The 14,202-nt window shown below is 42.7% G+C and overlaps 1 protein-coding gene across 3 annotated transcripts in view; it reads left to right on the top strand.

Moving 5' to 3' along the window:
* shroom1 (shroom family member 1) overlaps positions 1-11,847 on the top strand; it is a 30,391-nt gene extending 18,544 nt beyond the window's left edge. For all 3 annotated transcript variants that reach the window (XM_067492172.1, XM_067492170.1, XM_067492171.1), the window contains 8 exons: positions 627-3,504; positions 3,591-3,777; positions 4,003-4,055; positions 4,459-5,082; positions 5,285-5,860; positions 6,340-6,433; positions 6,928-7,200; positions 9,349-11,847. In XM_067492172.1, coding sequence (XP_067348273.1) covers positions 845-3,504; positions 3,591-3,777; positions 4,003-4,055; positions 4,459-5,082; positions 5,285-5,860; positions 6,340-6,433; positions 6,928-7,200; positions 9,349-9,603 — 4,722 coding nt within the window. In that variant the 5' untranslated portion in view covers positions 627-844 and the 3' untranslated portion in view covers positions 9,604-11,847. The remainder of the gene's footprint in view (positions 1-626; positions 3,505-3,590; positions 3,778-4,002; positions 4,056-4,458; positions 5,083-5,284; positions 5,861-6,339; positions 6,434-6,927; positions 7,201-9,348) is intronic.
* Positions 11,848-14,202: the final 2,355 nt, after the last annotated feature.

Below are 14,202 nucleotides of genomic sequence, written 5' to 3' on the forward strand. Positions count from 1 at the left end.
CTCTGCCAGCCTCAACGTTACTGACTTACTAAACAAAAAACAAGCAACAGGAAACTGTGTGAGCTGTGAAATGAAAATCACATAAATTGTTAGCTTCACATACTGTTAGTAGTGTTGAATATAGTGCAAGTGGACGTGGATAAACTTAAACCAGGCAATTATTAGTTAATATATGTAAAAGTTCTTAACCTACTCTGATATTTTTAATTGCCATGTCGTGTAAGTGAACGATAAGCATAACATATAAGAGATGGAGTGAAATTTCTCACTTGAGAAAATGTAAAACGTGTCACTCACGGCTTCCTTAAGCAGAAAGCACTTTCATGAAAAGTGCAACGTACGAATACACTTTTCTTCAGTGTTCTCATTCAGCCACGTGTGTCAGTAATCTAGTGGACATGCTAAAACACACTGGCAGCAGGGTTCTTGTGACTACACAAAGCCTTGTGATATACTGATTATCTGTCATTCACTGAGCTTTTCAATTGCGTTTTTAAAACCTATTTTGCCAAACAATTTCACTCATGAGCAGTCATTTGCCTCAGATGAATAACTGCAGCCTGTGTCCTGAGTTAAGATTGCCGGCTGATAACCAGTCTGTGCTGTGTTTGTGTTTCCTCCCTCAGGAGCTACTGAAACAGCTTTGGAGAGGCTTTTAATAAACAGAAAGGAGGCAGGAAAATGGCCTAATTAGCCAGGAGTGAAGCAAACAACCTGGTGCAAATGTGTTGGTGGTAATTTCCCCAGTTTCACCCACGAGGCAGACGAATGCATCAGAGAACATACGCGTACGACACATTAACAAAGCCTGCCCTTCCCTTCCTGCCGTCCACCGTGGCCCTCCATGGATTCTTACAGCTTCCAATTTGAGAGAATGAGCAACGTGGATCTGCATCCTCTGAGCGTGCCGATCAGCCGGCTCTCCCCTGCCAAGTCCAACAGCAGCATTGTTGACCAACTTGCCCACCATCAGCACGGTAAAGGAGACTCTGCCTACAGCTCCTTTTCTGGTGGTTCCACTGCCCCAGACTTCCCTTCTCCCTTTCTCACAGATGACCTACAGTCCAGCTCCTTCAGCCACTATGCTGATCTGAAGTATGTTAAGTCCATTTATCATCCATCCCAGGTACTGCACTCTGATTCAAAGACCATGGACCAGCTCTATCGCTCTGTAGAAGCTATTTCTCAGCAATATTGCACCAGCACTAACGTAAACCACCACAATGCCAATGCCAGCTTACACACAAATAACAAAATGCTATCTAAAGAAGAGGTGCCTTTGGGAAATTCATCCCAAAATGCTTATGCTCGTGTCCATCCCCCTCCAGTCCCAGCACGCCTGGATAGTTTCACGGCCACAAAAAACCTGGAGAACAGCAACGTGCACCACCAACAGCCACAGACTCAGCTACCGCCTAGACCCTATGGTCGACTCTACGCACCGCCCCATGGTATGAACCTTACGAGAACTGAAACACCAAACCCACATATAGGGGACTCTAGCTTAAATTCTGACCCGGTGTGCTCAGTTTGGAGGGACTCCCAACAACAGCAACCACCAAGCTACCACCCCCACCTCCAGCATCATGATCAGACTAGAGTGCCGTTGACCCAAGAATGCCTTTTCTCGGATAGCAAAGCTGCGCCTGAGCAGCAGAAGTCAACAAGCATCTTAAGTCGATCACCTCCCCGAAGCACAAGCCAGCCCGAGCACTTGAAACCCAGACAGCGCTTAACCAGTAATGGAGACCATCACAACAAGCCTTGCGGTAGCCATTTTGAGAGTCGGCGAAAAAGAGCACACTCGGCTCACGATGGGCTTGGGTCAGAGCAAATGCAAAGCAGCCCCTGGAATGCTGATTTTATCAACAGCAGCATACAGCATAAGGGTCAGTTCTACTATGTTACAGGAATGTTTAAGCTGTCTGATTCTGGTATAAGGACACACTCTGCATCTTTGTGTGGGTCCGAAGCTGCGAGTGACAGCTCCGAGGTGTTGGAAAAGTACCAACTCAAAGAAAAGCAAAGAAGCCACAGCACAATGGATAATTTGTTTAGACCTTTCCAAGGGAGCTCTCGGACTTCCAGTTGTACGATTCCAGATGAGAGAGAGACTTTCATGTCTGCGCCCCAGGAGAAGAACCTGTCCTCCTGGAGTCAGAATCAGGAGAATCATAGACCATCACTCATCTCGACACAGTCCTCTGGAAGCCTTGACTCATTAGAAGATGTGGACATGATGGAGAGTCGAGACATCAGCCGTCACACTGCCACTAACCCTATATTCTACTGTGGGCCTGACAGAAACAGCCCCCCGCATGCAATTGTGCAAACAAACGAACTGACTAAATCGATAAGCAACGGACAACCAAATCAGCACAACAGAGAGGAGCAAGCAAAGAGAGGGAAACGGCAGCCTTTGGGTGATGTGGCAAGTGAAAGGATAAACAAAGAAACCACACCACTCCTATACCACCTAACTGGGGCCAACAGGGCAGCGTTACAACTTAAAAAGGATCCTGATTTCAGTCAAAAAAGCATGGAACCAGTCCTTAACAAGACAAGACAGAGAGATGTGGCAATAGACGATAATGAGAGATCTTTACAAGGTGACACAAGCAGCAATGATGGAGGCAATGTTGAATCTGTTGCCTGTAACACTTTGGACGACTCCTATAAAAAGTACTACAAAGAGAAGCTGAAAGATGCCCAGTCTAAAGTCCTGAGGGAGACATCATTTAAAAGGAGAGACCTGCAGCTGTCGTGGCCGCACTGTATCAGGCCAAAACTTGAGCTGAGGCCTACAGTGATTCATTCTTTCTCCTCATCACAGGACTCTGAAACTTCCACAGACACACTAACTCCTTCTGTCACTTCTGAGGAGACGGAGAAGGGAAGCATCAAGGAAGAGGCAATGGAGAATCAGAAGAAAATGGAGAAAGACACTGAAAAGGAAAACGGGAGGCCAGCAAATGTAGCCCAGCCCCAAGTGGCACGCGTTGGAGGTAGGAAGAGACTGACTCCAGAGCAAAAGAAGATGTGTTACTCTGAGCCAGAGAAACTCAACCAGCTTGGAAGCACCCCCAGCCACTCTGCTTGCCGCTCCTTTGGCAATGAAAGCGACAACATGTTTGCAGCTGAATGTCAAGGAGAGGAGCGTGAGCAGCACAGAGAACAGGGGCTGGTTGCAGCACGTAGGAAGATGTTTGAGACTAGAGGTCGAGCCCTTTCAGCCTCAAGTGCCTCAAAGACTAACCTGAAAAATCTGCAACACAAGGCCCTCGTTGAGTACATGGAGCGAAAGACTGGACAGAAATTGGCAGAGCCGCAGCAACCAGCATCCCAGCTTCTACCTCCAGCCAGACAGAGGCACTCTCTTGGGGAAAAACCATTTGACTGGGGTTCCAGGCCTCTATCAGGAAATCATGAAGGCAAAAATGCAAAGAAAGTGAACAGACCCCACTCTGCAGGGCGTATCCTTGATTCCTCCACCAGCTCCATCAGGTATGAGACGGACACACAGAGAGCAGGAAAAACAGTTTGATGCATTTTTCATCAAGCATTCAAAGTGTTTCATTTTCACCAAACAGGTATGCACAGTTCTTCTCAGCACAGTCTTGTTCAGGCCAGTATGCTGGCCAGTCAAATCAGCCCAGATGGAGGGAGAGCCAGGGTCCATCTCAGGTGAAGTCTGCCTCAGTGGAGAGTCTCTTGGACCAGCCAGAACCACTTAGTTTCTTGAGGAACAGATCTACATCCACGCCACATGCATTTCAGGTAAGTCTTTCTTAATTGAGATATCCTCTATAAATAGGTATAACACCTTAACTTTACATTTTCACTTATTCTAAAGGCCACAGTCGACTGTTTATTTTACCAGAAAGCATCTAGTCTATATCTAATTGTCCAGTCGAATGTTTGTTTGTTTTTTAAGTCATGTGTAGCTTTTGCTGTGTGGGACTAATTTCACACTTATAATTGTTGTCTTTTCTGGGTCTGCAGAATGATGACTGTGAGGGGGATCCACTGCCAGTTAATGCTACGAAAACCAGGAGGTATGTACCAGCACTGCAGACAGACTGGGGCATTTTTGTTGGTTTTAGGTCACGAGAGTATTGGGTTAGTAACGTGTGCGACTACAAATCTCAACTTGATTTCCTTGTGGTTCTGGAAAGTCAACACCCGCCTGCTCCTGCAAACCAGCATTCCTTTCAAAAGACTTATGCATAGACTGCAAAATAAAACCATTTTCAAGGAGTTGCCCGACTTCTCATAACTATGCTGTGATGTTTTGGAATGTCAAATTACATTTCTATGATGCATTTGTTTTCACCCTCAGAACATGTACATACCAAACGTTTTTGTTTTCATTTAAAAGGCAAAGACTTCTAAAATAATAAATGTTTATATGGTATGCATGGATTATGGAATACATTTAACACTGAATGTCAACTTCAGTCCCCAGAAAAATGCCACTGAGGATCACTTGGTAAAGCCAGAACCTGAGGGCTGGCAGCTTGTCCGTGTGGTTGCACAGCGGGGGAAGTCCATGGAAGAACTTGGGGCTTCAAAAATAAACAAAACTTCTGGTCTGAGTAAAAGTTCTGAACAGCTGGATCAACTTTGGAGCAGGTCGACTAGACAGGCAGGACCAGACAGAGATGTACCATTCATTGTTGAAGCCAGAGGAACCAAGGGGCAAGAGAGAGGAAGAAAGAAACAACCTCTAGTGGAGGTGGGAAAAGAAATGGAGATGGTTATTCATAAGAACACTCAGGGACAGAACCAAACCCAGAATAAGCCCTTGTTCAAGCAGAACTCAGAACCCCAGGAGATTGCAACAGCAGGAACAAGGAGTTCGAGTAGACCCACATCCCCAGCCCCCTGCTCCTCTTTGCGGGGCAGAGTTCACTCCGGATCTCCTGGATCTCAGGGCCCTGTCACAGATGAGTTCAGGTCCAGTGACACCTCATCTAATCCACCGTCTCCCAGAGCTCTGGAGACCAGCGAAAGGGAGATCAAATCCACATCCTCCACCCCCACTCGGACAAAGCTTCCTTTTGACAACAGGCCCTGCTTCAGGTAAGTTGATATTTGTTTCCTGCATGAAACAATTTGATTAATGGCCCCTACCACAACAGACTGGCAATTGTTGTACTCTATCTGTATGTATCACCTGTAGACCACCTCACTACGCCACACTAAAGCAAACGCTTAGCAGGTGCTTGTGATTCTGCAAATATAATTATGGGCAGGTCTTAATCACAATTTGTTAAACTTACAGTAAAACCAGAACGTCTCCTTCTGTGAGTGGCTCAGAGCGAGAGCAGTCAGTGGATGAACCCATTGACGACGCCCTACCACATGAGGTATCTCTGAGCTGTGGTGTTACCACAGATCCATCGCTGTGGATACTCCCTCCCGAAGAAGAGATCAAAAAGGACGTCCATACTGCCCCACAGACCGATGAAAATTCCTACAGCTCAGCTCCAGAAACACAGACAAGTGAAACCTCTGTGTCTCCTTGCATCTCCGTCTCCGACGCAGTTGTCAATCAGCAGGTGGAAGAGGAGAAGAGTCCAGAAATAGAAGATGAGAAGTTGGGAGACACCCAGGAGGTGAAGAGGAGGGGGGCACCAGAGGGAGAGACGGAGAATCTGGAGAGGCCTGCTGACAGTCCTCAGTGGGAAGAACTTGTAGAGGAAGTGGTCAAAGCCGACCAGTCACTGGCCAGAGTGCTTTGTCCGCTGGCAAATCGTAAGACGGCGCTAATGCTGATGGAGCAGCTGCTGTCCGAGGACACGCTGCTGATGGAGGAGCACTACAAGAAGAAACAGGAGCAGAGAGATGCTGCGGAAAGGTGAATGTTAATGCCATGGATTATAACCGCAGTTGTGTTATTAATTAACTCCACCAAACCTAAGAATGCAAATCTAGTGGCCTCTTGATAGCATGTTACTGCCTCTGATAGAGACAAACAAATTATTGTAAAATGATAAATGCAGCACAGAAAATAGGTGTAAACTAATTTGCCATAGAAATTTAAGGAATTTCCCAAATCTTGGATTTTCCATTCTGTCAGGTGACTACATAAACTTGCATTCACCCAGCTGTGTATGTGGAGAGAGTAATCCATCCCACTGACGCCTTTTAAAATATGACGTGGTGTTGGTGCAGATAAGACCAAATGAATTCAACTTCCCAGATTAACGCTTCTCTGTGAAACTCTGTGCCTTGCTGAGGATGCACGGAACACAGTAGCCTGTATGTGGCACAGATGTGATGAGAATTAACTACAAGCAGAAACCGTTGCCTAAATGCTTCATTGTCTTTTTCTAGTACTGAAGCAGTCGAAGGGATTCAACCATGTCCTGACGGCCTTAAACCTCCGTGTACGGAGGTGCTGAGCAAAACTGACATCACTGAGAAAAAGGTAATTAACAATTTATGAAATTGGTAAATGTTTTTCATAGGAATTAAAGCATAAATTCGAATTTATTTAAACACGAGAGGAAAGAGGAAAAACAAAGCGCTTTAAAGCCATATATTCTACTGTGGTCTCATTGTGCTTTTCCCTTTTTAAAACATTAACTTGGTGGTGACGTTACAGTATATTGTTACCATCTGGATGCCATTTGGCATGTAAGTGGGCTCATTTTAAGCAGAGACGTGTGGCTCTTATCACACGATGTACTGTCTGCCTCTTATCAGAGCGTCTTCCTCTGCTCTAATGTTTGGCTTAGCAGATAGCTGACTGCCCTGAACGTTACATTTTTTTTTTTTTACAACTTTATTCCTAATCCCAGGACATAACATCTATCAGATATTAAGATTATAAATCCTATAAGTGACAAATGTTTTTGGTTTCCAATGTGATTTCTTATTCTACATATCACACACGCTGCTTCTCTGTGCTTGAATTAACAGCGTCGGTTAGTGACGTATATTGAGGAGCGTCTGCGTTCGCTGAAAGAGACGCACGCCGCTCTCCAGAGGGAGGTTCAGGAAAACGTGGCCCGTGGGGAGTCTCTGCAGGTGCTGGTCCGTGACCGGTGTCTGCCCGTGGAGCAGGAGAGGTACACCCTGTTCATAGGAGACCTGGAGAGGGTGGTCAGCCTGCTGTTGTGCCTCTCTGCACGGCTGGCCAGGGTGCAGAACTCCCTGAGCACCGTGGACCAGCACACGGATGCTGATGAAAGGGTGAGGAACCAAAGTGGCTTTGCTCTGCGGATCAACAGGCTTTTAAATTAGGTCTTGAAAGTCTGTGGCAAGAGCATTTTCTTTTCAACAGTGCATCTATCTTCTAGATTGATTTAATTCTCCTTTTATTATTGTTTTCTATATGCAAATCTTGAAACTGGAGAATAATATATTGGTTTTGTAGAATATGACCCATGTTAGTGCGTCCGGTGGCAGAACTTAAAAAACTGACACAATCTTTTTTTTTTTTTTTTTTGCATCATTCATTTTATCTCTCTCTCTCTCTCTCTCAATAGATAGATAGATAGATAGATAGATAGATAGATAGATAGATAGATAGATAATGTTTTTGTTTTGTGACTTATGAGTAGCGGTGTAAAATAAAAAAGTACATATTCTTAAGTACTATACTCCAGTAAAATGCGTCGTCTTCGTCTTCTCTACATCTCAGAGGCAAATATTCCATTCATTCAGTTTTATTTATATAGCACCAAATCACAACGGCTCCACAGCACGACTTAAAGTAATCAAAGTTATAAATATTATATACAAAACTTGTGATCATCAAAACCTGGGACAAGGCTGTTTTAAAATCTGCTCCATTTTTAAAAGCTGCTCCTATTAAACTTTATATTCTAAACATATCATATTCATTCATGTGAAATACGATATACCTCAATAAACAATAATTTTACTTTTGGCATATTTTGAGCATTTGTACTTTTACTTACATGTAGGAATCGATCTAAATCTGTTGTTGCTGCCTCTTGTTGCTTTGTCTTCCCTCATAGTGAAAAGCATTGTTATTGTGGATGAGTGTGAGGCCCTCTATGTCCTATATTTCTTAAGGGTATCTTCCTCCATTACACCTATAAATAAGATGTGATAAAAATGTGCTGATGTACTACAGTGCACCGCCATGTGCTTTGGATATTATGATCCCATTTTAGCTCCTGTACCTGCCTTAAAGCTGTTTACACATACACACTCATACATGTGAGTTAAAGCATACTGTCAGCATGCAGCCCCAGGGGGAAACACAATGTCATGGAACCTTATGTGTCTCATGATTCACTGCTGCTCATTTAAAAAAAAAAAAAAAAAAAAAGACAGGACGACCATCAGAAGTGCATGGCTGCGCCCGTGCCCTCAGCTGTACTCTCCTTCTGTTTACTTTAGAACAGCAAACAGGCCACTTGGGAAAAGTTGAAGGGCAACTTTAATAGAGTCGAGGTTTCTCACTGGGTGGAATTCAAAAAATGCTGTAATGTTTATCTGTGTTAAATTGCCAATTTTTTTAAATTTTTTTTTGTTTTTGCTTATCTGTGTTTGCGTCAGAAGATTATTTCTGATAAACCACCATTTGATATACTGTGCTTCACTTTAAGTCGTTTTTTTTTTTTTTGTTTTTTTTTTTTTTAAATGGTTTTATATAGTGACAAAAACCTTCAAAGATTTCAAAATACTGCCTCTGAGATATCGCACATAGTTATGTCACAGGATCGGACTTGGGCTCTGTGCTTTGTTTTCCCTCTGAATCTCCTTTTTCCATTATGTGTCCCATTATTTTCAGCGTCAATTCATGTGTGCATGGATGCATTCGATTTCTAGATTTATCCCTGAAAGGCCTCTTTGTTAGTTTGTCCGTCTGTAAAAGCCCCGCTGAATGTCGTGGGCTTGTTAGAGCCTCATTTGTTTTCTTGCTTTTTATCAGCAGCTCTGGTATTTACACTGAGTCACCGAAACTCCAGCCGGGTTTCGATGACATTTGTATCTTCCCTGCCCTCTGTTGACACAAGGAAACACTGCACCTCTGGCCGTTGGGAAAAAAAAAAAATCATCAGAATAACTCACAGCTCGAATGTCATATTTCCTTTAAATGAAAACAAAAATCTGACACTTGGGGTTGGAAAGTTAGGCTTCTGATGTGATTAATTTTCATATGCTACTATTCGATATCTAGATTGTCCAACCTTTTATGCCTATAGTGGATATTCTATTCAGAACATATGCATTGCAAGAAATGTACATCAGAATATGGATGACATTTCAGAGACAACCCTAAGTCTTGTCCCCCAGTGTGATTATCTGCATGTATTCTCTATATCAGGTATGACTTATTATCTTCCTCTTCCTCTCTCCACTCAGCAATCTCTGGACAGTCGCCACCGTCTGCTGTGCAAACAGCGGGAAGACGCCAAAGATCTGAAGGACAACCTGGACCGGCGGGAGAACCTGGTCTCCACCTTCCTGTCACGCCAGCTGTCTGCCGAGGAGCTGCAGGACTACCGGCGCTTCGTTCAGACCAAGGCCTCGCTGCTCATCCGGCAAAAGGACCTGGAGGAGAAGCAGATGCTGGTAGAGGAGCAGCTGGAGGCGCTTTCCAACAGCCTGAATCTGTGAGGGGGAGAGAGGCAACAAATACTCTGGATTTCTATTTTCATTCTTTACCCGTCTCGAAAGAAGACCTGTACTGAGTTCTGGCTGTGCTGTGCGTGCTCAGTTTGCCACCTAGAGACGCGGAACATGGATTATAAGCCCTTTTACTTTCTCCTGTCCATTGAAAGCACTGACTGGGCTACAGGGGAACCCACTCTGCTCTCCTCTTGTCACCACAGGCTTTATATAAGATGAGTAATAAAGACTTACAGTGAAGCCTTTCCGTCGCCTGCAGAGGATGCCCAGAAGGCTTCCCCGACTTTTACTCTGCACAACCTGCAGTTTGCATCTGAACACTTTCTCCTTATGTTGTACATGTTCGCTTTGATTTGAAGCAGACCGAACTGTCCTCCTGTGTGCCTTCGCATTAGTGATGCTGTAGAACACTTATTTTTCATTAGCACTGCTGTGTGGAAACTTTGCACGTCCCGTTAGCAATTCAGCAACCGTTCTTCACTTTTCATTAAAACACTAGCTCTAGAGTCTCGTCTGTGCCCCTGTGGAAACCTGTTATAAGCTTTAAGATTGTATTTTGACCAGTGAGAAGGCTTCAGTCAAAGAGTGTACCCTTAGAGGGGGCAGTGTACTGTGCTGTGCCAGTGAAATGGACAATAGATGTAGTAGATTTAATCTTGTTTTGGTCATGGTTTTGTTTTATGTTTTTCAAATTTAAGGCACTAAAAACCAAAAAAGGTGAACGAAAAAGCACTTTGTAATGATGCATATGATACACACGCACAGTTCTTCAAATCAGATTTGTTTTTGAAATGCTGTCAAGCCTTATTCCATCCATTTAAACAACATTTCTATTATTATTATTATTTTTAATTTTTTTTTGGGTCATTCTTCCTAAATAAGAATTTTGAAATATGTACATGTGACCGGTACATGAGTAACACCCAGCAACATTAATGCTTGTGTACAAACACTTCTTTTTTAGCTAATTTCCTACTTTATCGTAGTAAGTCTTGATGATTCATGCTGGAACAGTTGCTCGTAGAGGTGCTAAACCTCTTTAAAGCAGATTAGAAATAAGCAGCAATTATATCACTGAGTATTTTCTCCCAATGTTCCTTTGTTGCAGAGGTGACACGTGATACTTGAAACACTCTTTCACAAAAGAAAAGGCCACAATCTTCACTTCAGGTGTCTTACACTAATTGTCTGCTCTCCGCATGCACAGCCTAGGCCCCCAGTAGGCACATGCAATCTTTAGGTTTATTCAAATTGATATTATACAATTTTACTTTCTCTTCAACTTTTAAACAATATTTTTAAGGTGCAAGTTTTTCCTCTTTAAAATTTGTCGTTAGGTTTTATAGTTTTGTGATGAAGGAACCTGATTCATTTGACAGTGGCATGAGTTGCCCTACATTAGAATGTGTGTGTCTGAGATCCTGATGGTTTTAATTTTGTAGAGGTTGTAGAGTTGTATAAAACAAAGACAGATGTCGTGGTGGTGTCTTGTGTTGACTTTGGTTAGTTTTCCATAAAACTAAAAGTTTACAAAATGATCAAAATGTTAAATATTGTCCCTCAGGAAATTCTTACCTGTTGGTTGAACAACCACAAACAGTTCTCCTCAGAAACTGGAAACCATTTAACGCTGAGAGATATTTCCACCACCACTTCTCCATTTCTCTGGAGATTTATTCCGCCCCCACCCCCCAGGTCAGTTTGCTAAACAAATGTATGTTTGTTTTGGCCTTTGCGTTGATGCGGGGCTGAAGGGTCACAAAGACTCATGTTTTTCCCTGCAGCCTGCTGGGATTCTAAAAGTATGGAAAAGATCAACATTTTGGTGAAAGTGAGGAGCAAAAGGACGCAGCACATGGATACATGCTCATTTTTATTGTTGCCATGTGTGCACACAAACATTTGACAGCTTCCTGAGTCATTTCTCCTTCCTGTCATTCAGTCGAAGGCAGCAGCCACCGAAAACGGTCCTGTTTTTTGAGTGGGATTGTGTATTTGTCCACTTTTGTTTCAAACACTGGGAGACACGTGACGGTCGATATGAGGAAAGACAATGCATCTCAGTGGCGGAATTAGAGCAGAGACGTCTCTAAATCAACTGTGTCTGCTTTATTTCACACCATTTTTTTTCTTTTTCTTTTTTTTGTTGAGAGTTTGAATTGTGTTTTTGTGCCAGTTTGGAGTTATAAATTCCACATTGTAATATTGTGAATAAATTAAGCTCTCCCTCTCCTTTTGTCTCCGTTTTTTCTTTTTAAGCTTTTTTTTTATTCAAACAAGTAGTAGAAGTACACAAATGCAATACTCAATTAAGTATTTACCTTTACCAAAAAAAAAATAAAAAATACTCTTGTGCAAATACAAATACCACTTTAAAGTCTTTACCCAAACGTATGTGCTCTAAAGTACAAAACTACAAGTGCTTTACCAAAAATACTTTAATGTACTTTAAATGGAATTAAATTTGATCCCATTGATGGCATAAATGTACAAGTCAAAACCAGACGTATTCAACGAAATGTCAAAGGTTGAACATCACAACAAAGAAATGTCATAGTAACTTATTAACAATAAGGGCCTTATCTAGCAACTTGGAGTAGAAACAAAAACAGAACAGTACTTGAGTAAATGTACAACCTCTGATAAGCATGTATTGAACCTGAACAGTAGCAGTACAAAAAACAGATTACCTGTCCTCTCAAAAAGTCCACAGTAGTGGCAGTTTTTCAGGTCTAACTTTACTTCCCAGAGTTCAGCTCTGCCCTCTGCAGGCACATCAACACACATCCTCTGGAAATCCAGTCATTACGGCCCCTGAACTGCAGGAACACTGGTGCAATCAGCAAAAGTAGTATATTCTTGTAGTGGTGTAAAAGTAACAAAGTGGTAACAAAGTACCCATTTGCTTCTCCCTCCTCTCTGCTCTCTTTCATGCCTGCCTGCTCTAATTTGTCCAGCCCAGCACTGGAGTGTCATTCAGTTTGTGAGCAATAACAAATTCTTATGAAAAGATTGTACGAAATGTACTGAGGGGAAGAAAAAAAAAGAGAAATCTTGTTGGCAAGCAGCAGAGGACCCCAGGGGGGCTGTGAGAGACACCAGACAGCACTTGGTGTCCTTCACAAAGTAAAAAAAAACTACCAACAAAACACACACTTGTTATCAGATTCTCCCTGAAATCAGCGAGGACACAAAGCACAGCTTAGGGGATTCTAAACAAGTGCAGCCTTTGTCAGACACTAATTGCATGGTAATTACAAAGACGGCGTAAACGATGGAGCATTTGGCGGCGTGCGCTGCAGACGCGTTGGGGAACAGGACGGAGTGAACACTGCAGCAGCACTTCTGAAACACTGCTGGGAAATGAGGCGCTTTGCTGCTGATAATCACTGACTGTGTCCACCGGCTGTCTCTGATGCAGGGACAACAGAAAATGGATGAGACACACAACCTCCAGCTGCAAGTCTACACCACACCGGGGGCAAAAAGTGGGATTCTTTTTTTTTTTTTTTAATGCCTTCATGCTACCAAATAACCGTGTTAAACTGGTCGTAACATACAGCGTCTGAGTGATGTCTGGAAGTGGTGGATGAAGACGGATGACTCAGCCTGCCAGGTGCTCAGATTAGTGTTTTCAAAGCTCAGTTTTCAACATGAACTCTGAACCCTCCACCCACAGGAATGTCAGCACACCTTCAGTCTCCTCCTCCAACTTCCCAGCTTAGTTATGAAGACCAGCACAGTCTTTTCCCAAGTTAAAACGCTGACTGTGAAGCTGTGCTCTTTTTTTAAACATAATTTATTGCTTCTTCAGTAAAGTAGATCTTTCTGTTGGAAATAGTTTACTAGTTTATTTACTAGTAGTTTCATCCACTCATTGACTTTTGAATATTATAAAGAAACAACAAATGAAAATGGCCTGGATCTTTTATTTTGAAACATTTAAATGAACATAACTGTATCATAGTGATATTTTCAATGAAATGTTTTCTGTCATTAGCATCACACACATCTTTAATCTTGTAATTAGTCTGGAGAAAAGTCGTCACTCTGCTGTTTGCCAAGAGCAAGCTTTTTTCTTGTATAACTTTTTCATTATTTCTGGAGGGGTTAGTGCTGCTGCCTCACAGCTAAATGTTTGCGGGTTTGCGTCCCCGGCCCACCGTGGCCTTTCTGGAGTTTGCATGTTCTCCCCGAGTTTGAGCCTGGTGATTTTTCAGTTGTTAATCTTTATTAATTCATCGCAATCATTAATTTTCAATGATTTATTGGAATTGTTTTGTGTAATTATGGTTGTCACACCTCTCATTGGTCATTTTGTGTTGCTCTGTCACTGTCCACTGAACCTGCTGCATTACTGCTGAAGTCAGACAGAAGCCCAGAGGCTCCAAATAAAACACATGTTGTTTGCTGTGAAAGCCCTCAGATAACCGTTAGAAATCTAGATTTTAAACAACAAACTGTGGGACAGTTTTATCAAATGTAGTTGTGTATAGTGAATGGATAGGTGTTAGCTTAGCTTAGCATTTGGACTGGACACAGGAGGAAAGTAACTAACCTGTCTTTGAAAGACAAATTAGAAAACTA

The sequence above is a fragment of the Channa argus genome, chromosome 22, assembly GCF_033026475.1.
Source record: "Channa argus isolate prfri chromosome 22, Channa argus male v1.0, whole genome shotgun sequence".
NCBI classification, from domain to species: domain Eukaryota; kingdom Metazoa; phylum Chordata; class Actinopteri; order Anabantiformes; family Channidae; genus Channa; species Channa argus.